Source organism: Lycium ferocissimum, chromosome 3, assembly GCF_029784015.1.
Source record: "Lycium ferocissimum isolate CSIRO_LF1 chromosome 3, AGI_CSIRO_Lferr_CH_V1, whole genome shotgun sequence".
Lineage (NCBI taxonomy): Eukaryota > Viridiplantae > Streptophyta > Magnoliopsida > Solanales > Solanaceae > Lycium > Lycium ferocissimum.
Genome location: NC_081344.1, coordinates 56,105,379 through 56,128,272, shown reverse-complemented (window position 1 = coordinate 56,128,272; position 22,894 = coordinate 56,105,379). Strand labels below are relative to the sequence as shown.

The window sequence follows — 22,894 nt, the reverse complement described above, 5'->3', positions numbered from 1 at the left end:
TGCTTGAAGTCTCGGTCTTAGTAATACCAAAGTTTTGCCATTTCTTTCAGGCGAGTGTGCATTATGCGTCAAGAATCATAAGATAAATTCATATAAACCATGTATAAGAGTGTGATGTTAGGATGACAATTTCCTCTTCCTGTATCTTCTTGAATATGGATTGAGAGCTGGACTGTGGTTACAGGTTGCCCTAGTGTGTCCAAAGAACTTGCATCTACCACATCTGTATGTGTACTTTGTCGATTCTCTTCTTGGGCGATATCTTTTTGTTTGTTTTCTTCCGGTCTTATTTTAACATCGGGCGGCGTTATTTTAATATCCATAATGTTTTGTGGAATAATCCATGAGTCTTGATTTCCAACCGATAGTATTTCACCTTTGTATGTCTCTTGCGGGCTTGTTTCTTGAACCGATCCGCACAAAGTGTAGATTTTGGCAAACTTCTTTTGTCTATAACGCCATGGCATGTGTGCACGGTAACTCGTCGGTTTGGAACTCCAAGCACTCACAAGTCATATTCTTCGGTCTACATTGTATTGATATCCTTCATCTTTCACAACAAATTTGACGGGAGTTATGTTTTCTACCTGTGGAAATTGACAATATAAATGAGTGATATTTTTGTGGCAATTTTCAGATTATGTGAGAGTTATGCCCTTTCCGGCATACTTCCTGTACAGTGAAAATAAGAGTCTGCCCCTTCCGGCAGAACTAAGTATAAAATAGGGTCATAGTTGTTCCTTTGTCCAGCATAACTTTTGTGTTTGGTTAATTTTAAACTATACATTGCTCATAAAACTAAGATTGAAGTGTGTGTTGGTAAAATCTACTTACTTTCATTGTGAGCATAAAAACGGTGTCATAGTTATGCCCTTACCGGCATAATTCCATGCTAGTTAAAATAAGAGTCGCCCTTCGTAACGAAGTATAAAAATAGGGTCATAGTTCTTCCTTTATCCAGCATAACTTTTGTGTTTGGTTAAAATTAAACTATGCATTGCTCACCAAACTAATATTGAAGTGTGTGTTGGTAAAATGTACTTACTTTCATTGTGAAGCCTCTACTTATCTTTTCAAGCAGAATCTTTTCAAATGAACATGTCGAGTCATGGGACGGTCTGTTGCATCCAATTTTCTCTCGGTAAAACCAATTTTGCGCTTGTTCTCGATGTAATCAATACATGCCATTATTGGCAACTCCCTTGCTTTCCTCAATACGAATTCATTGTCTCGACATTGTTTGTTGTGAGCATGTTGTAACGCTTGTTGGTGTGGAATGAACGTGCCCATCTTTCCGGTGGTTCTTCTTCTATGTATTCTGCAGCTTTTGGGTCGATTTGTTGTATCTATGACATATAGGTACGAAACTCTGCTTGTTTGTAGGTAGTTGCTGCATTGTAGAACAATGATAGGATCGCTTCGGATGGGAAATATTTTTGCAAGTTCTTCTCCATGTGGTAGATGCATATTCCATGCTGGGTATCTGGATACAGTTCTTTGATTGCAGTTGCAATTGATGCGTGGCGATCGGAAAGAATTGATAGGTCTTTGCGCGTGCCAAACACCTTTTTCACGTGTACGAAGAACCACCTGTAGGATTCATTATTCTCAGAGTCTGCAATACCAAATGCGAGATAAAATATGCTGTTGTTTCCATCTTTTGCTACTGCTATCATGAGCACACTGTGGTATTTTTATTTCAAGAAGGTTGCATCCACCATCATTACTTGGTCTGAGTGTTTCCAACCCTCAATTGATGCTCCATAAGCGAAAAAAGCATACTTAAACTTATTGTCAGCGGTCCATTTGATGTTAGCAACTGTTCCAGGATTTCTTAATTTCATCATGTGAAGATATTGCGGTAGAAGTGTGTAGTTATTTTCTGGGCTTCCTCTTATGACATTATAAGCGTGTTGGAGGGAACGCCATGCTTTGTGGTAACCAATGTGCAAGCCATATCTGCTTCTCATTTCTTCAATGACAAATTTGGGTGTTATCTCTTGTAGTGTATGGCGTACTAGGTCTGTAATGTATTCCGCTATGACTTTTGAAGTTGCATTCCTCATGTCAGAGGTGATGAAATTTATTGAACAACTATGTCTCTTTTCAAAGTTAACTACTTTGAAAAGTTAATCCTACGAACCTTGAACGTGGAAACGCCAAATGCGAAAGTTGGTTCAACACATCGATGTAAAACCGTTGCGTGCATGACTTTTCTACCTTGTACTATTGATGACGAGTAATTGCAATGTTATTCATGCACTTTTTCACGGTATCTTTGTCTTTGAATAAAATGCCAACTTCTATTTGATCAATCGATGCACTAGGTGTCAAAATTTGTGTATCATTTTGTATCCTCTTCCTCTTTAGTGTCTTTCTTTTGTTGCATGGCTGTGTTTGTGTCTCTTCAACTGTCATGCTCGGAGTAAGTGATACAACATTCATTGAAGTTGGATGCTGAGAAAGGTCATTGTTTACAACTTGCTCAATGTTTGGCGATTGCCATTGTAGCCGCTCGGTGTGTACGGTTGGAGTTACTATCTCGCTCTGCTCATGTGGAATCCCAAGGTTATGTCCAATAGGGCTGTGTTGTTCGTCATCCAATCCAACTTCAGACATGTCTTCTTCATAAGCAATGCAGAGTTGTCTGTCAATTTCCTCTATGGTTTGTCCTTCTGTCATTAGGATAGAGTCATTATGATGTTCTTGTAATGGGTTGTTCTCCGCATCAGTTGAATTGAACTCTAATATGAAACGGGAATTTCTGAAGTTGTCATTGTTGTTGAACGGTACAAGCAAGTGTGAAGATCAATGTCGTTTGTTACACGCATCCCTTTGGATGTTTTCTCACCGGTGTCAAACCATATGTTGGGCCTCTTTTTGCTGAGTATCTTGTGTATGCCCCGCAAATATCTGTTGAGTGAATTGTTGAAAATTTACACCATCGTTGACAAGTATTAGCTTGGTTTCATGATTAACATAATTGTAGGCGGCGTCCCATTTGCCGTTGAAGGCTATGTAGATGCATCTTGGTGTCATTTTTTGTTAAACTTCCTGCATAAAGAGAGATTCACTTGAGAAAAAAACCAAAATGAAATGTATTTAAGTTGTTATTTTTGAAAATTTAAGTTCTGCCCTTCCCAGCAGACTTTGTATGTAAAGTCATGAAGTATGCCTGAAACGGCATACTCTACCATTTTGTAAACAGAAGTTACTGCCGCTACCAAATTCTTCAAAAAACGGAGTAATGCTTTTTACGCAATGCTTATTCCAATGAAATTGCAACGTTATTTTCATGAAACCGAAAAACCTCCTCTGTCTTTATCCAATTTAAATCAAATCCATGCAACGAGTTTATTCCAATTTAAAATGGACTAATTTATACTTCTATATAAACCAACACAACTTTTGGAAGAAGGAAAAAAAAAAACACTTTACTTCTGAAAACCAGATATAATCACATACAAAATGAACCAAAATCAACATATTGTACATGTTAATGGTGGCCACGGGCAAGCACATGAACATGCCCATCTTCATAACCAAATCCATCCTAATATTGCAAATTTGCAAATTACTCAAGAAATTGCTGATATCAAAAGAGACATAGATTTTCTGAGGGCTCTTTACGGTGCTCTAAGTAGAGAAAATGATGATCTACGAAGAAGAGAATTACGATTTGTAAGGCGAGAGGTTATTCCAAAGACACTGGTCAAATTGACGATGGGGCAATTTAGAATGGGTACACATGAAATTAGAACTGATGATGGTAGTTTGGTACTTATGAAGTTAAGATTTTATGTTTTGTGGACATATATATATATATATATTTAAATGTATGTTAATGAAGTCTAAGTTTCTTTAGGTTTGTAGAATTTTACTTTAATGGCTTCTAAACAGAAGTATTGCCTTCTCCGGCATACTTGTTCAGAAGTTTGTTCAGAACTTTGCCTGTAACGGCATACTCTACTACTTTGTAAATTGTACTTTTGCCTCCTCCGGCATAAGTACTTTTTGTTTTGCTTATCATAATGCAGTAACTGTTTTTGGTTAAAAAAATGAAAACCTCCTCTACCTTCATCCAATTTAAATCAAATGCCTGCAACAGTTATTCCAATTAGAGGATTGACGCAACTAGACTAATTTATACTTCTATATAAACCAGAACTTTTGCCTTCTCCGGCATACTTGTTATGAAATTGGTTCAGAACATTGCCGGTAACGGCATACTATACTCTTTTGTAAATTGAACTTTTGCCTCCTCCGGCATAAGCACTTTTTGTTTTGCTGATGATAATGCAGTAACTGTTTTTGGTTAAAAAAAAAAAAAAAATGAAAACCTCCTCTACCTTCATCCAATTTAAATCAAATGCCTGCAACAGTTATTCTAATTAGAGGATTGACGCAACTGGACTAATTTATACTTTTATATAAACCAGAACTTTTGCCTTCTCCGGCATACTTGTTATGAAATTGGTTCAGAACATTGCCCGCAACGGCATACTATACTCTTTTGTAAATTGAACTTTTGCCTCCTCCGGCATAAGCACTTTTTATTTTGCTGATGATAATGCAGTAACTGTTTTTGGTTAAAAAAAATAAAAAAAAAACCTCCTCTACCTTTATCCAATTTAAATCAAATGCTTGCAACAGTTATTCCAATTAGAGGATTGACGCAACTGGACTAATTTATACTTCTATGTAAACCAGAACTTTTGCCTTCTTCGGCATACTTGTTATGAAATTGGTTCAGAACTTTGCCGGTAACGGCATACTCTACTCTTTTGTAAATTAAACTTTTGCCTCCTCCGGCATACTTGTTCTAAATTTGTACACGGTTTGCCTTAATTCAAGTTTAAATCGATAAGCATTGCCTGATTTAAATTGAATTTACTATAATTACAATTTCAAGTAAATAAGCATTGTATACTAATTTAATTAAGGTATAAAGTAATTAAAATCAAAACAAAGCAATAAATCCAATCAATTCTATTTCTTTGATTAATTTTATCATGCGCAAAGTTCAATCGAAATTTGTCATGTCATGTTTCTTAATAATCGGGTCGTAGAAGATGATTTTTTTCAAATATTAACAATCTAAACTCAATAAAATCGTTAAATTGAGTTGAATTAAGATTTGTACCTTTTACTGATGTTGTAGCAGCAAAATCAATTGAGAAATACGCTTGAAACAATAATTTTAATAATGTGAAAAATTGGGAATGAAGTTGGGCTAGGTTAACGATATGAAAGAAGGGAAGGATTTGAATAACGATATTTTTTTTATATGTAACGGTTAGGGGTAGTAATGTCTTTTTACTATGTTGCTTTTGCTCGGAAGGGCAATAATTAAAGACCACCATTTTGAGGGGCATTCGCGCCAATTGCCCAATTTTGAATGGTCCAATAAATTTTATAGCCCAATGATATTAGTAACTCAAATAAAACTCAACAAAAATCAAATCAATACTAATGCTAACAAAAGTAATTCATATCTAACACTAGAATGACAATAATGTTGATATCTATTCTTTAGTTTTATATTAGTTTAGAAAGTGAAAATACATAACTTAATTTTATTTTTTTCTTTAATATCTAGTAGTCATGTAATTAATACATATTAGCCATACTTATTTTAAAATGATTTAGCACTTTTAGATTATGATCATTTTCTACATGCCTTATAAATTAGCCGTATTTATTGTAGCATGACTTAGTACTTTTAGATTATGATCATTTTATTTTATGCAATTTCATTAATTTTTTTCGTTGAATATTTTAGTACAATTTCATTTCTCATATCACGTTTTGTGTTATTTTCTTAATAAATATCTTAACTAGATAGTCGTATCTTACTAGGACTAAAAAATTATTTGAAATACAAGTTATATATTTTGTATGAAGACTTTATCGGAAAAAAAAAAACCCAAAAAAACCTAGAAAACCTAAGGTTGAAAAGCCCGACTTTTGTTGGTTTGGTTTGGTTTATAGATTTAAAAACTTGATGCATTTGGTTTGGTTTGGTCTTTAAAACATCCGAACCAACCCGGTCCATGTACACCCCTATTATTTGGTTTTATCAGTCATCAGATAGTTTTAACAAGTTTAACAAATCACCATCATATGACTTCGAGTCAATTGACAATCTAAAAAGTGAACCGTTAGCGTTTATTCTTTGACACATACGTTCTAGAAATTTTTACTTTAATATACAGCACATTACTGTATGAATTGTGTTTTAACTTTCTTTTGTTGATCTAAAAAAATCTGCTTATGGATTTCAATGAAATAAAGATGCAATGTTTGTTACAGATGCTGATAGTCCATATAAAAAGGAAGTTGTTTATATATTCTAAGCGATGCAGATAAAGGAGACATATTTTTAGGAGATGCTCGAAGATGTCAATATTTCCTGAAGAACAAAATTCCAAGAATTCGAAATTTCGATACTATCTTATGTAAATTGTTGATGGTCATGATAGCCTGTAAGTAGTCTTAGATTCATAGGTAAATGATTTTTTGTAATATTTTCTTTGTTTATCCTCTTCTGTTTGCCAAATGTGTTCTCTGATTATACAAAGAAAAGTTGTGCAGTTTACAATTAATTAGCTACAATTTATTTAAACTATATGTAATAGTAGGTGTATGACACAATATTATAAAAGAATGCCTTAACAAAAAGATTAGATATTTTATGCAACAAGCAGAATGTGTTAGTAGAAAATATAAAATTAAAAATAGACAAATCATTTGTGTATACATGAACGCAATGTGGGATATCTTACAAATACGTTGAAAGGACGCTAATTAACGATTTGTTCATTGTGTCATCAATTAGTGTATTGCCTGAGCAATTGCTTACATCAACAGATATGTTGGAAACCAAAGCTCACTACTTTTTAATTAGTATCAATTTGCTCATATTGTATGAAATATTTTTAGAAGTGGAAGGATCTAAAGGAAAAAATGGATAAACCAGAATATTCATATGAAATTGGACAACCATTTTACTCTTCAATTTAATTTATTTATATCAAACTTTTTCTAATTAATTACAAACAAACAAAAAAGAACCGAACACCTTGAGTAGTTGGAGGAAAAATAAAAAATTAATAAACCTTCTAACGACTCAAACATATTCTTCACTAATATTTATATAACTTTTGAAATATGTTTATTTATATGGGGTACCCGCGCAACTAGTAATAGTAATATATGCAGCCAATTAATTAGATCAACGAGACAAATTGGAGAAGTCATTGTTTTCACATTGTTCTTTCTTCACAGCTTTGCGAGTCTGTGATGGAAAATTGATAACTTGGCGTAGGAGCGTCGAAATCATGAGCTTCTTGTTCCGTTAGAAAGAAAATCCCAAGAACCACAACATGTATAAAAATCACAGACTCAGTCCTCTGGATTGTACAGGTAATTGTTCGAAGCTGGATTCTTGACACTCTGAATCTTTCAGCTTTGTGCGCGCTTCTCTGAAAAGAATCATACTTTGATGTAGGAAAAATCTTATTGGTGAGCCGTTTACAACGCTGCAAAGAATACCCTGAGGGCTACAACATATATAAGGCTTGAAGCTCAACCCTTTCTGGTCTAGTCGCAGTAAATTTTTTGATGCATTGATCAACCATTTGGAATCAAAAGCTTCGTTGGCACCTGATATAGGTCCATTAGTCGTCGAGCTGAAGGTTGGCTCCAATTTCCATTAGTCTAGCTGAAGCATCGTGCCATTGGCACCGATACATACTGCCGAATTGAAGATTTATGTTGCCTATGGGGACTCACTGAGTAGAATCAAGAAGCTTCATGCAGTTGGCTAGCAAGTATGTGGTATCGGAGAGAGCCACACAGTGAAGTGGTTCCCATAAATGTCATAATCCTAATATAAATTACTTAATGGATATAGCAAAAAGAGGAAGGCTGCTGCTGTAATGAGCTGAGGGAGAGACCCGGTTGTAGAATATTCAAAATAATTTCAAAGTAAAACTGTGCTTGAGAATTTTAACAAATATATGGAATGAATTTATGAAAAGTTTTCAGAAAATTATCTTTACGATAGTAATTTTTTAAGAGTGAAAATAACTAAATAGATATTCAACCCCCGTGAAATAATACTTGCTCAAAATAATAAAAATTGCAGTCTTTAATTTTTACTATCACAAGAACTCAACCATTTGGGAAGTCGGAATTATTGAATTGACGTAGAAGATTGAAAGTGAGGAATAATAATACTCCCAATGCTGTTTGCAACGGCGTTGCAAACAGCGTTGGGAGTATTATTAAGTATTAGCATGTAAATATACTTTTTGTAGCCATAAGTCGGATGTCGTTGCCAAATATACTTTTCAAGTGTAATGTTTAATTGTATAAGTTACGTAGCTAATATTTTTTTAAGTATTAACATGTAAATAAGTTTATTGTGTGACAAACATATACTGTAAGTATTATTATTATGTATTAAATATATATTTTTGTAAGAGATAACTAATATCATAAAAAATAATTGTAAGAAACTATACAACAACAACAACAACAACAAGCCCAGTATAATCCCACCATGTGGGGTCTGGGGAGGGTAGAGTGTACGCACCTTGAAAGGTAGGGCGGCTGTTTCCGAACCCCCACCTTGAAAGGTAGGGCGGTTGTTTCCGAAAGACCCTCGGCTCAAGAGAGGAAGATAAGATAACTATATTAAATAATTATAAGCCAGTCATATATGGATTGTTTTTCTTGACAAGTCTTCCTCATAAAAAAGATAATAAGTTTTCCAGAAGATAGTTTTAGGTTTATTGTGTCGTAAGAAATGGAAAAACAAATGGTTGTATTCTACTGAAATACTACAATTAGCCATGTTTGACGCTTTTTAATGCCGAAAGATGGATTTACTAGGAGCTGATTTACTGTTCCACTAGATACAGATTTATATTTTGTAGCTTTTTTATCTAGTACTTCCGTTTCAAAAAGTTGGCAAATTTCTAAAATGGTCATTACCAAAAAGAAAAAAAACAGAAACGTTTCAATGTATCTGTTGTTTCACCATAAATCAATGGAGCATCAAATAATGTACACAATCAGCTCGGAACTAGGACAAATAAAAAATAAAAAAAATAGTTTAGATTTTTTTTAAAAATTTTATTATTGTGAATTAGAGAAAACCTTACTTCTAGATTTCCTGATTCTACTTTAATGTCATAAATCAGATAAAATATAAAATGGAACTAACAAATCAGCTGGCAAGAAACTAAGGATATGCAAATGAAAGGGTTAAAAATCTTACCTGGAGTGAAGTTACGGACAGTGTTGGAAGTTTGGAGTGTAATTACTCCCTCCAATTACACCTAATTCCTCACAAACCAAGTAATTATTTGACCAAACAAACATGCCAAATTATGTAATTACCCCCAAATACACCCAAATCCAATTCTTGGCTTTCTAAACCTCCTCATTGGCAGAATGGTTGTTTAAGATGAATGGCTTTTGGGGGGTGCAAAAGCAAAGGACCTTACACAGATGTATATCTCTCAATTTTTAAGGCAGCCAACAAAAACTACTTCAGAGTTCAAATTCAAATTGGTATTTTCCATATATAAGTTTATAAATATATCACCCACATAATGCCACATGCCAAAAATAAACACAGTTGTTGTGTGAGGCACAGAATAAAACTTGTCGTGTACATTTAAGTGTCAAGTCTTCATGCGCAATGGCAAATGCATGTGATTCTGTTTCAGAATAAAGTGCATTTATAGTCTCTCGTACTCTTTTGTACATTCTAACAGTCCACAAAAATCCTAAAAGGCTCTAAATAGATCTGCAAGCACCAGCAAGAGAAAACTAAAAGCTGTTGGAAAAATTACTAATGCCAACAATTACAGTATGAATAAGATAATGTTAATTCTAAAAGTTGCTGAATATTTTCCCATTAATAAATTGTCTGACCAAAAACTGCCACAAGAGAAAGCTTTTAAGTGCCAACCTGGGCAGTCAGGACAACAATACATCAAGCAGCCTATTCTAAGTTTCTATAGCACAGATCTTCCTTTCAAATAGTTTTCATGTCCTACGAGTTAACATAGTTTCTGAAAGCTCTGCTGTACACTTAGATAATGGTTCTGCAAAAAGCAGACACCATTCTGAATGCTAATAAAAGGGTGAGCAACCTGATCAAATACAACAGGTGTATGCTACCTCCCCTCGGTAGAAGTTTCGTTCAATATAACATTTGCATCGTCATGGTAACATTGCATCACTGGTTGGTGTAAGCATCTGTACATCTGTTTCCCCAGCTATTCCGTTCGTTGAAGGATAGTCCTTGGAATCACCTGCAGACATAATATTATACAATATTGAATATTTTGTTCAATTTACAACAATACTCAAGGCTGTAAAACAAAAATTACCAAATATGGAATCAATCGATCGTCTAGGTGATGTACTCCTCGTAGGATCTGGAAATGCAAATGAACAAAATCACTCACAGAATTACATCTAAAAACAAACATGAATCAGACTGATACTACATCTCAAATTTGTGTCACAGTATTTCATGTTACTTATAGAAGCCAAACAAAAAAACAAATAGCTTTTAAGAAATGACATACCACTAAAAAAAGGTTTAGTAACACAAGCATAAAAAGGCAATATCACTTTTACTGGAACATCTAAACCGGGCTTGCTTGTGATGAGAGATTTTTAGAAACCAAAGTTAGCAAATAAGTAGTTTCAGATGGTTATGATGAGGTAATGTATCAGCACGGAAGCCCACTTTAACCAACAAAACAATCCAATATGATGTTAATATACATCAATAGTAGAGGAAGCATGCACATATATCTTCCTGCAGTATATCAACTTGTACCATCTATATACAAGATCCTTCAGAGAGTAAAAATGACTCACCCGAATAGTTGCGTAGTGCTTTGATAGCATCAAAGTTTTTGTATGTATAGCCAACAAAACTTAAATCTTTGGGTGTTAATGATATCTACAAACACAAAACAAAAGTTAGATGCATTTCTAAGAATTCTGAGACAGCAACATGAATTACCCTTTTGTTACAAAGACAAATTAATTGGACCTTAATTTGCACATAAAATTGAACTCACGAAAAGATGATTTTCCTTCTTGATAAGATACAACAGCACCAAGACAAATTGGACTATTGAGACAGAAGCTTCATGATTTACTAGAGCAATGCTGACAACCTTATGATCCTGAAAGATCTTGTGGAATCGAGCTCAAACCAAGCTGGTAAATGTTCACTAGACACTCTGTTTAGATGCACATTCAGATTAGCATCTAGGTTTTATCCCATTTGATCATTGTCTCAAAAGGAATGGACAATTTTGGATTTGTAAAACTTTAACACTACTACACCTCAATCCTAAACAAGATGGTGTAGATATGAATGCTCATTGACGGTGTTTCTTCATCTAAGTTCGAACTCATGTCATCATCATATCAAATAAAAATAAACTGAAAAATAGCTAAATATGTATACAAACAATAGTTACTTGATACTCCCTCCGGATCAAAAAAAGAGTCCACTTAGCCATTTGCACACCCCTTAAGAAACTACTGACTCCAAGAAAAAATATGTAAATTGACTAAACTACCCCTAATTAAATAGGCATTGGGATTTGATCACATTACAATTAATAGGGGCAAATCTGAAAAGATAAGGTTAATTGTTTCTTGATTTCATAAGTGGACACTTTTTTTTACTCAAGAAAAAAAGGCTAAGTGGACACTTTTTTTTATCTGGAGGGAGTAATAATAATAATATTAAAAGTCCTCTATATTTTTACTGGCATATAAATCTATGATAAGGCCAAAATACTCCTAGAAAAGCAATAGGTTCAAAATCAACGTACTAACAAGACTAAAACCTATTCTCAACTAGTAGATAGCATGTGTCTAGGAGTCTAGACGGGTGAGAGATAGGGCTCGGGATGTATATGGGTTTAAGCTGTGGTTCTCAGTAGGCGCGAAGGGTAAGAATGGAGTTGGTATTTTGGTTAACAGGGAGCTCCGCGATCTGGTGGTAGGGGTCAGGAGGGTGAACGATAGGCTAATGGCTATTAAGATAGTAGTTGGAGGACATACTTTAAACGTGGTTAGTGCTTACGCACCACAAGCGAGCAAGGATGAGGAGATCAAAAGGCCATTCTGAGAGCATTTGGACGAGGTTGTGCGTGGTATTCCACACTCAGAGAAGCTTTTTCTTGGAGGTGATTTCAATGGTCACATCGGGGCAACTGCTAGGGCTTACAATGATGTGCATAAAGGCTTCGAGTTTGGTGATAGGAATGAGGGAGGTACGTCGCTATTGGATTTCACGAGAGCTTTCGACTTGGTGATAGCAAACTCTAGTTTCCAGGGGAAGCCGCGGTCGAACTCACATTCTGGAAATAAGTCAGGGCCCTTTTACCAAGTCTACCAGATAGAAGATGATAGAGGGCCAACTATCGTTGCCTTGCACAAGACGGTGCCCTTTCACTTCGAGTTCCTTCCTTCGTAGTCAAATTTGATGATACGCTTTGGCTAGAAGAGGGAAGAGCACTTGGTCACCTTTCGGAGTATGAGGTAAAATACCCAAATTGATTACCTACTCTCCCCGAAGTGCGATAGAGGTTTATGCACGGATTGCAAGGTTATCCCGAGCGAGAACCTCAAGACCCAACATAGGCTCTTGGTCATGGATCTGGAGATAAAGAGGAAGAGGAGAAAGAGGGTTGTGTATAGTCAACTTAAGATTAGGTGGGATGTTTTGAACAAGGACAATGCCCAGAAGTTGGGTGAGCGGTTGAGGGCGTTGGGAGCCTGGAGGAGTAGCGGGGACACGAGTAGTATGTGGACCACGACGGTACGCTAACATCAGGGAAGCGGCAAGAATGGAGAGGTCCAAGGTAAAGTGAAAGCTAAGAAAGCAAAGATATTTAAAGCAAGTGGAGAGCATAGACGAGGTGGAGAAGAGGACTAATAAGGAGCAATATAAGAAGGCGAGGGGGTTACGACGGCTAAGACTGCTGTGTTTGAACGCTTGTATGAAGAACTGGAGGAAAAAAACAGGTACAAGAAACTGTACAGGCTTGCCAAAGCGAGGGAAAGGAAGGCTCGTGACCTGGATCAAGTGAAGCGTATCAAAGACGAGGAAGGCGAAGTTTTGGTGGAAGACGCCCATATTAGACGAAGATGGCAGACTTACTTTCATAAACTCTTGAATGAAGAGGGTGACCGAAACGTCGTACTAGGCGAATTGGAGCTCTCCGAGAATCACCGCGATTTTGGGTACTGTAGGCGGGTTAAGGTTAAGGAGGTCGAGGGAATTATGCATAAGATGAGCAGGGGAAGAGCAACTAGGCCAGATGAAATCCCGGTAGAATTTTGGAAGAATAGGGGCAGGGGGGGCTTGGAGTGGCTTACTCGGCTGTTGAATGTTAGTTTTAGGACGTCGATGATGCTTGAAGAGTGGAGATGGAGCATTGTTATACAAGAACAAGGGGGATATCCAAAATTGAAACAACTATAGAGGTATCAAGCTATTGAGCCATACGAGAAAGTTTGGGAGAGAGTGGTGGAAGCGAGGATGAGAAAGGTAGTGTCTATTTCAGAGAACCAATTCGGATGTCGGGGCGTTCGGCTACAGAAGCCATTCACCTTGTGAGGAGGTAGTATAGAGAGAAGAAGAGACTTGCACATGGTGTTTGTTGACCTAGAAAAGGCATACGACAAAGTCCCAAGAGAGGTGCTATGGAAATGTCTGGAAGCTAGAGGTGCTACTATAGCATACGCTAGAGTGATTAAGGACATATATGATGGAGCCAAGACCCAGGTGAGGACAGTTGGAGGTGACTCAGAACACTTCCCAGTCACGATGGGTCTGCATCAGGGATCCGCTCTTAGCCCCTTTTTGTTTGCTTTGGCGATGGACGCACTGACGCGTCACATTCAAGGAGAGGTGACATGGTGCATATTATTTGCAGACAACATTGTGTCTATTGACGAGGCGCGAAAGGTGTTAACGCTAGGCTAGAGGTTTGGATACAAACCCTGGAGTCGAAAGGTTTCAAGTTGAGCAGGACTAAGAGAAAGTACTTAGAGTGCAAGTTCAGTGACGTGACACAGGTAGAGGACGAGAACGTGTGGAGAGATGCGGATGCTGAGATGGATGTGCGGGCATATTAGGAGAGATATGATTTGGAATAAAGTGATTCGGAACAAGATGGGTGTGCCCCCGTGGTGGACAAGATGCGGGAAGGAAGGTTGAGATGGTTCGGCCATGTGCATCGCAGATGCGTTGATGTGCCAGTGAGGAGGTGTGAGAGGCTGGCAGTGGTAGGCTTGAGGAGAGGGAGGGGTAGGCCGAAGAAGTCCTGGGGAGAGGTGATTCGGCAGGATATGACGCAGCTTCAGCTTACCGAGGACATTATCCTTGATAGGAGGGTGTGGAGGTCGAATATCAAGGTAAAGGGCTAGTAGGGGGCCGCGAGGATTTCTTTTCCGTACTAGAAGTATTATTTGCTCATTCCCTTATTTTGTTTAAATCTCTAATATAACTTGATTGTTTCTTTCTTTCTTCCTTTAACTTCATTTATCTTATTATATTTTGCTATTACTGCCTATTATTATTATTATTGTCTTGGCACCTTCTCTTGAGCCGAGGTCTATCGGAAACAGCCTCCCTACCTCCCAAGGTAGGGCTAAGGTCTGCGTACACTCTAACCTCCCCAGCCCCCACCTTGTGGGATTATACTGGGTATGTTGTTGTTTTGTCATGTCCAATCTTTAGCTAAGTCAGCATTAATTCCAAGAAATTGTAGCTCGTATGAGACAAATTCCTTGAATGTGATATGAGGTCTACCACGTTCTTTTTTAACACCTTCATTCACCATAGTTTCACACCTACGGACCAATGCATCTGTAGGTCAACGCAGGACATGACCAAACCATCTCAAGCGACCTTCTCTCATTTTATCCTCAATGCATGATACTTGCACCTTCTGGAAAATGTGGTCATTTTTAATTTTATCTAATCTTGTATAACCGCACATCCATCTTAGCTACGCATCTCTACGACACTCATCTTGTGAATATGTTGGACTTTCGAGGCCCAACATTCACTACCATATAGCATTGCAGGTCTTATAATTGTTCCGTAGAACTTACTTTTTACTTTGGTAAGCTTGCTTTTATCACATAGCACCCGGTAGCACTTCTCCATTTCAACCATCCTGTTTTAATTCTAACTTTTAATCGGATTATTACAAATTGTTATGTAGAAGTCATAGTAAATGGACACCATACTATTACAACAACTACTACTGCTACTACTCAGTCCCAAACCACACTATTAATGCATACTAACCGGAACACAGGGAAGATAATGCATAGATTTTATCTGACTCTATTATGTAACATAGGTATTTATTATCTGTGGTTTGACAATTCGTACTACAAAAGTCTAAAATGTGAGGTTATCACTAGCCTTTTTTTCAAAACAAGTCTAAAGTGAGGTTATTGTGGTGCAGCTTGTATATCTATGAAAATTTGAAAATTATTTAGACAGTATTCTTTTAATTTAACAAAGCAATATAGATACAGTTTTTAAGAAAATCTGGGTAAACTCTCACTGCTTCCCTCTTTTGCTCTTTTCTGTACAAGAAGTTCAGTCGCCGAGTTGAGAGAAGGTTGCATAAACTTCGAGAGCAACAAAACCTTACCTTATTTGAAAAGGTATTGAAATAGATAAAGATGAGAATTAATGCTTACAAACCTTCCGAGAAGGACCTGAACCAGATCTTGCCGGTGTTGGATGATCCATCTATGAAAAAGGCAGAATGTACATTAAAAGGAAAGCACACTTATGAAGTATAGGATAAAAGAAAAAAATGGAAGAGCATGTGTGCCGAATTATGTCTACCATCCCACTTTAAATTTTGAACTTGAAGAAAAAGGGAAAACTTCTGTCTACTTCATTATGTCGTCAACACGCCTCCTCACGCGTGAGTAAGACCAGTAATTAAATAGAGAGATGGATGAACAGGAAGGGTTCCTGCTGCATCTTTTTCTTCTTTTCTCTACTTACTAAAAATCTGTCACTGCTTTATTTGTAGATTCTGAGAAAATGAAAATAACTAGAAGGTTGCAGTTCATTTATCAGTTATTGCAGGCAGGAAACTTCCTTCCTCCTCTATTTTTTTTTTTTTTTTTTTTTTTTTTTGGCGGGGGGGGGGGGGGGTGGGGTGGTTTCCCACCAGGTGTCTGATACCCGCATTGGAGCCTGACTAAATCCAGATTCGCTCCCTACCAAGGATTTTTCCATACTCAGGGCTCGAACCCAAGACCACTGGTTAAGGGAGGAGCAATCCCATCCACTGCACCACATCCTTTGATGGTGGAAACTTTGTTACAATATCGGAATATTCTTATCAATTTGACAATTAGAGAGCAACTATACAAGAGATCCAAAAGAAAAAAGGTGTATAATCATGCGTGCTTTAGGTACTTATCAAAAAAGAAATGGGTGTCATTGTTTATGTAAGAGATGACTTTTGTACACAACCTTGTCAAACTTCAAAAAATTCTGAGTGTCCAGCTCCCCATTAACTTCTGGTTTGAAGGCAGCCTCCATTTCATAAAGCTTATGCCACACAATATCCTTGAACCAAGGATGAGCCTGATAAGAGGCCACCTGGAATAAGTTCACCAGAAGAAAGAGAAATTTTGTGATGAAACTAATTGGATAAAATTGATTGATACAGTACCTTAATTTGGTTTGCATAAAATTGATTGATACAGTACCTTAATTTGGTTTGCACCTCCTCCAGTGCCAAGTCTATGTTCAACATCACATAGCAACCTGCAAATGAGATCCTTTGCCTCTGCTGACAGTTTGGGATCTTCGGGAAATTTCAGCTGATTTCTCCAATGGACAATCTGGCACCACCACACCACACATAATCAGGATATGATAGATTAGGAAGAAATAGGCTGCAGAGAGGCATACCGAAGATGTTTGGGTAAGCTTATAAGCTGGTTTGCTTATATAGTGTTTGGTAAACACGAAAAGTATTTATATGTCAAATGCTCATAACACACAATCAGCCAAAAGAAAGTCAATACTTACACTAAGTTTTATACATGGATGAGCATATCATTGTGCACGCTATACTTCTATTCAGACTTTAAAGCACAAATACATAAGTGAAACTCACTGGGGTCAAATAAACAATCAGTGCCTTCAAGTATTAGGCAAAAAGGTCACATCAGGTTTCAAGTTGTCCCAACTAATGTGTCAAACAGAAATTAGGATCCCACTCGGACAAAATCCTGTACTATGTGGTAACTTGTACCTTTCAACCTTTGTCCCTCATTTGTTTGATTTTAACTAAGAAAGTAGAGGGTGACCGATCTTCTATCATAGCACCTCTACAATACTTTTTTTGAAATTGGTAACTGAGCACCTCTACAATACTCTAATCAAACAAAGAGAACACAAAAATAGAAAAGGGGAAGTCAGAAAAGCAGGGAACATGCTACCTTCCTGCAAGTAGTTATTGGATCATCAGAGTAGAACGGAGGGTAACCAATGAGCATTTCATACATAATTGCACCAAGGGACCACCTGTATGTTGTATGGTAGATAAAAAAATGAGACAAACATAAAGCACAACATGGTTCAATATTATTCATTAGAAAATTACAAAGAGGTAGTTTTACACACATAGTTAAAGATGAAGGCATTTTTCTCCAGTTCTACCAAGCTAAAGAAAAATCATAAAAGAAATATCTTTGGATATAGTCATGCTGTCATAGAAGTTCCCAATAAACCCAGTGACACACATATTTCATAAAGCACAGCATGACTAGCCTTTCTTTAGAAATATAACTAGTAGGTACTTTACGGATGCTTTAACTAGCAGGTAATTGTTTGATAAGTAAGCAATTAGTAGGGAGTTTATATAATCACTTCGAAGACAAGGGCATTTTTGCAGTTTCACAAACTAAAGCAAAACTATGGGCGCAGTATCTTTGGGTGTACTCTGCTATCACTGGAGTTCCATTAAATCCAGGACATGGAATGCAGCTGTTTTGAACAAGCAGAAATAACTAGAAGGCTCCAGCAGCACTCAAATTCTGCCAAGCAGAATTATAGAGGAGTGGGGGTAAACGCTAAACGGTCAAAATACTGCTTAGATATACATAGAGGAACCAGATACCCTCCCGCTCACTATCCCCCCCCCCCCCAACAAGATACCCGCCCGCTCACTTTTCCCCCCCCCCCCCCCCACACCACCCCAACAACATGTTCGCCCTCCCTCTATCCTGGCATAATTGCTACCCCGTTGGTCCAGTAACCCCTTGTCCCTCAAGCTAGCATGCTCCTATGTGATGCCGTTGAACTCCTCTCCACCTTCCCCGTTTTTTGCCGCAGATACACATAGTACAAGAAAGAGGAGAAAGGCAAGGGCAATAATTGAGAAAAAAGAAAGAAGAAAACAATAAAACAACAAAAATGGCAGTGGTCCAGGAAAGAAATAGAAGAGTTTTTGATGGGATAGAGAAAGAGTATGATATTTGAGGAATAGCCTATTGCTGGCAGTACCTTTTTGGTACAATCCATGAGGTTCCAGCTTGTATAGAAGATTAGGAGTCACTTGTCAACAATCATGTTATGTTATATATACTCTACTTTTTGGTGTATACTGCTTATATACGAGAGACTTTCTAGTCATAATAAAACCTATTTTATCCATAAAAACGACAGTGGTAGAGAAAGAAAGAAAGAAGTGAAGAGAAAAATAAGAATATATTTGAGAGAGAAGATAAAGAGCTAGATCAATAGAAGAGAGAAGAGAAAGGAGGAAGATGAGGAATCAGGTGCGGAGAAATAGATATCAAAATCAATTCATCATTTGTTCTTTAAGTTCTCTAGAAAAAGTAACAAAGGGTCAAACTTATTTTGAGGAACTCTGAACAAGCTAATATAATTATTTTTTTATCTGTAACTAAAAGATAGGATAAAATCAAAAGGGAGAAGGTATAAATCCTAACTGGAAAAACTAGACCTCGTGAGACAATAAAACTTTTATCTAACTTGAAGATAAAGATAAATCAAACTAGATCAGGTTCTTGTCCAACAAAGAGCAAATCAAGCTAGATTAGGCGATAATGATAAGGGATATGTTAAAATGATCTAAGAATGATACAAGATCCAAAAGATAGTACAAAAGATAAAAAATCCATCTGTTTCAGTTTATGTAACCCTCTTTCCACTTTTGTCTGCTCTAAAAAGAATGGCCCCTCTTTAAATCTGGAAATATGAACTACCTATTTTGCCTAGCTTTTATAGCCACTCAAATATCACGGCATGTTTAAGATCAAAAGTTCCAAATGTGTTATAGCCACACAAAGGTTATGGAATGTCAAGTTTCAAAAGTCTTCTTTTTTCTTTCTTAAACTTTGTGCTCTCTCAAACAGGGTCGGTCACAAAAAATAATGGAGGAAGTATATTTATCTCAAAATCTATAAGAAAATCTCAAAATGTATGATTATTTATCTTCATCATAGATGCATGCCATAAATTATATCAAATTGCAAAGTTCTTATGTAGTTAAGCTTGTACTTACTATAGTTCTCCAAAAGCTCATCTGACCCAAAGTAATACTTATCCTATAAAAGTTGACACAATCATTAATAGGAAGAGAACAACTCCAAGACATCGAACAACTTCCTTAGTACTGGCAAAGCTGGAAGCATGCTTCACACATCCAATTCAGGGTATGTTTTCAATCAATATCATTTGCTATCTCGAACTTCTTATTCTACTATTAAATGTTCCATATCCCTTAGGAGTTGCATCACACACCTTCTCTTCCCCCTCCCCCTCAGCTTCCATAATCTTTTCTTCATCCTGCCTTCTGAAATCCCGGGTTCTGATCTCCCTCCCCCATTCCCCTTCCTTGATACAGGTGGCCCTCCGATGATGGAACTTGTGGAATTATTACTATAGCAATAATCAATAATTTTCCCACTTTATACCAAATTTTACAGGGTCTCTGCATTGGAATTTTGGATGCTTTTTTAAAAGATTCATTCATATTAGACATGCGTAAGCAGAGAAACCAAGATAATCTTAGTAATTTAAAAGAAATTTACTGACTATATGTAATGAAAACACTAACCAGTCACACTCCATTCCATACCCCTTCTTCAACAGTACCTCTGGAGCAATATAGTCAGGCGTACCCACTGTTGAAAAGGCCTATGAAAGAACAGAAAAAATAGTCATAAAATTAGTGCAAAGACTTATATTTAAATTGTGAATTATGAAATAACATAAGTCCAGACAGATGATCCCAAGGGTTGGCTCCAAACAGATTGCTCCGTCATAAATAAAAAAAATTAAAAAAAAAAAAAAAAAAAAAAAACGCAGGTCAAGTATCTATTTTTTTTATAACCAGGTCTCAGGTTAAGTATCTATAAAAGTACAAATACATATTCTGACAGTCAAATCACCATTTGTAATGCAGTGAAAATTCTTCAATCCACTCACACAAGCCATAATAACTTCTTGTGCCTGTGATAATTCGTGTTTATATATGTGCAAGTGTTTGGCATGTGATATCTAAAGCTCACAAACAGAAAACACCGCAAGCGATAATAACCTGACAAGTTACATGATGAGCTGATCTTGCAGAAATTGCAGCTTTTCATATAGCACATTGTTATTAATCACCTTTCAATGTCAGATTGTATTCGATAAAAAATGGACCAGAAAACAGTAAATCCTAATGGGGTGTTGATGGATGTATTGCAATTGGAAGTACCTTCTGCCAAAGCACAAACCTCCCATGTTTAATGAAATAAGAAGGCGTTTCTCACGTCCAAATGTCTTTGCCATGACTTGTCTTCATGGGGAAATAGGCTGTCATATTATTATAGAGAGATTTTTTATTTCTCAACATTAAAAATGCTGATGAGTCTTAACATAGTACAGCATTTTTTTGGGACTAGTCTTAACTCCACACCAACATTAAACCCAAATTGCGCCAGAAAATGGTGGATTTGACAAGAAGTCAAAGATTCCCATATAAGTTAGGCAGCATATAAATAATTGAGCTGGAAGTAGGAAAAATATTGACCTAAGCAGAGACCCTTCATGATTTAACAAAGTCCTAGCCTTTAATCAAAATATGCTTTCCTTCTTCAACAATAGAATAACTGCAAAATTTGGCATGAATCCCACAAAATCCAAAGAAAAAGAATGCACTGGTAAAATATTATACCAATTTCCTCCTGTTCATCTGCCAATGCTGAAGCTGTTCACGGGGGCTTCTCCAGTTACTTCCATCATTGGTATCTGGGAAGCTGCTATCAATGTCCATCGGGTCCCTTATATTCTCATCATCCATGGCTTCATTTTCATTTAATGTAGATAGAGTTCTACAATCAAGGGGCTTACAGAGACCAAAATCAGAGAGCTTCATGTGACCAGTTTTGTCCAGAAGAAGGTTGTCAGGTTTGATATCTCTGGATGAAGAAGATGAACAAATACAAATAAGTGACTATAAGTTACCTAAAAGGTTCCTACCTCAAGAGAAAACTGTTATAATCGCAATATGAAAATTAAATATCCTCAGTCTTAATAAATTTCAAAGCAACAATCTTTACAAGTCAAAAGTGGATGATGCACCTGTGAATGTAATTATGCTTGTGAATAGATTCTATAGCTAGGACACTTTGAGCAATATAAAATTTAGCTACACTTTCTGACAGTGTGTCTTCTCTCATCAGCAGTGTCATCATGTCACCACCAGGAAGATATTCCATGACAAGGTAAAGATACTCAGCATCTTGGAATGAGTAGTATAATTTCACAATACAGTGGCTGGCCACTTCTGCCAGCAGGTTCCTTTCTGCTCGGACATGCTCCACCTGCAACATTTGCAATTTTTCAATATGGACCAATGGGATCTATAATAAATTTAACCATCTCATAATAATGCAGGTCCCACATGGAAAAGTGACCACCCCCCCCCCCCCCCCAAACAAAAAAACACCACCCCACTTTATTCAGAATGAATAGGAGTTCAGCTCTCCTATACAGCCAAATGAGGATCTCCTTGCTGATATGGTAGTATTAAATATCCAACATTTGATATGACGCTTGATCATTTCCATTAATTGAAGGAAATAAGGTCCATATTATCAGCATAGACCTCTAACTCTCGAGGAAAGGAGGCCCAGAAGGTCAACTTGATTAAGTTTCAAAAGAAAGCTTTTAATCTACGAATATGTGGGAAAGGTAAGGTCCCTAATAACATTCCAAAAACCACACAGCGCCAGAAAGTATGCTATAAAATTCTCCACCACATCTAATGATATGAAAAAAATGAAGAGAAATGAACAAGAGATTAAAGCTTGCTATGTAGTGATATGGAGAACAAAACCTATCAACATACGAGAAACAAAGCAAGAGAACAAGGAAAGCCCGCAGAAGAACATAGTATCTTTACGGGAAGAGCTAAGAGTTGCGTATCGGGAAATAAATATGAGTAACCTACAAAAGTCACAGGTTGAGATTTTGATGAAGATTTGATTTGAATGCTTAAGTTTAGTGATATTACACATGATGAAGCCATAAGAGACATTTTTTGTTGACGATGAAAAAGTTTTTGGTGAGGATACTTGAAGATTTTTAGCAAGAAGAAAGGGCTTCTTGTATTTCTTAATGAATATACAATCCATAAGAATGGGTACTTATACATGAGTTCTAAGACTAAATAAGGAAAGACAATATTACATAATCTATTCCTAATCATTTACATCAATACAATATATTCCTAAAATAAAGCTATCAATCTTAATCATCAATATCAAA

General features: G+C 36.6%; 1 protein-coding gene across 2 annotated transcripts in view; it reads right to left on the bottom strand.

Moving 5' to 3' along the window:
• Positions 1 to 9,900: 9,900 nt before the first annotated feature.
• The window catches only part of LOC132050294 (uncharacterized), a 33,774-nt gene continuing 20,780 nt past the window's right edge, over positions 9,901 to 22,894 (bottom strand). The window contains exons 4-13 of one of the 2 annotated variants that reach the window (XM_059441490.1): positions 21,707 to 21,948; positions 21,300 to 21,543; positions 20,196 to 20,275; positions 17,551 to 17,635; positions 16,813 to 16,947; positions 16,574 to 16,702; positions 15,785 to 15,832; positions 10,909 to 10,993; positions 10,410 to 10,457; positions 9,901 to 10,331 (exon numbers count right to left, since the gene is read on the bottom strand). In XM_059441490.1, coding sequence (XP_059297473.1) covers positions 10,240 to 10,331; positions 10,410 to 10,457; positions 10,909 to 10,993; positions 15,785 to 15,832; positions 16,574 to 16,702; positions 16,813 to 16,947; positions 17,551 to 17,635; positions 20,196 to 20,275; positions 21,300 to 21,543; positions 21,707 to 21,948 — 1,188 coding nt within the window. In that variant the 3' untranslated portion in view covers positions 9,901 to 10,239. The remainder of the gene's footprint in view (positions 10,332 to 10,409; positions 10,458 to 10,908; positions 10,994 to 15,784; positions 15,833 to 16,573; positions 16,703 to 16,812; positions 16,948 to 17,550; positions 17,636 to 20,195; positions 20,276 to 21,299; positions 21,544 to 21,706; positions 21,949 to 22,894) is intronic. The other variant, XM_059441492.1, reaches the window with a different exon arrangement.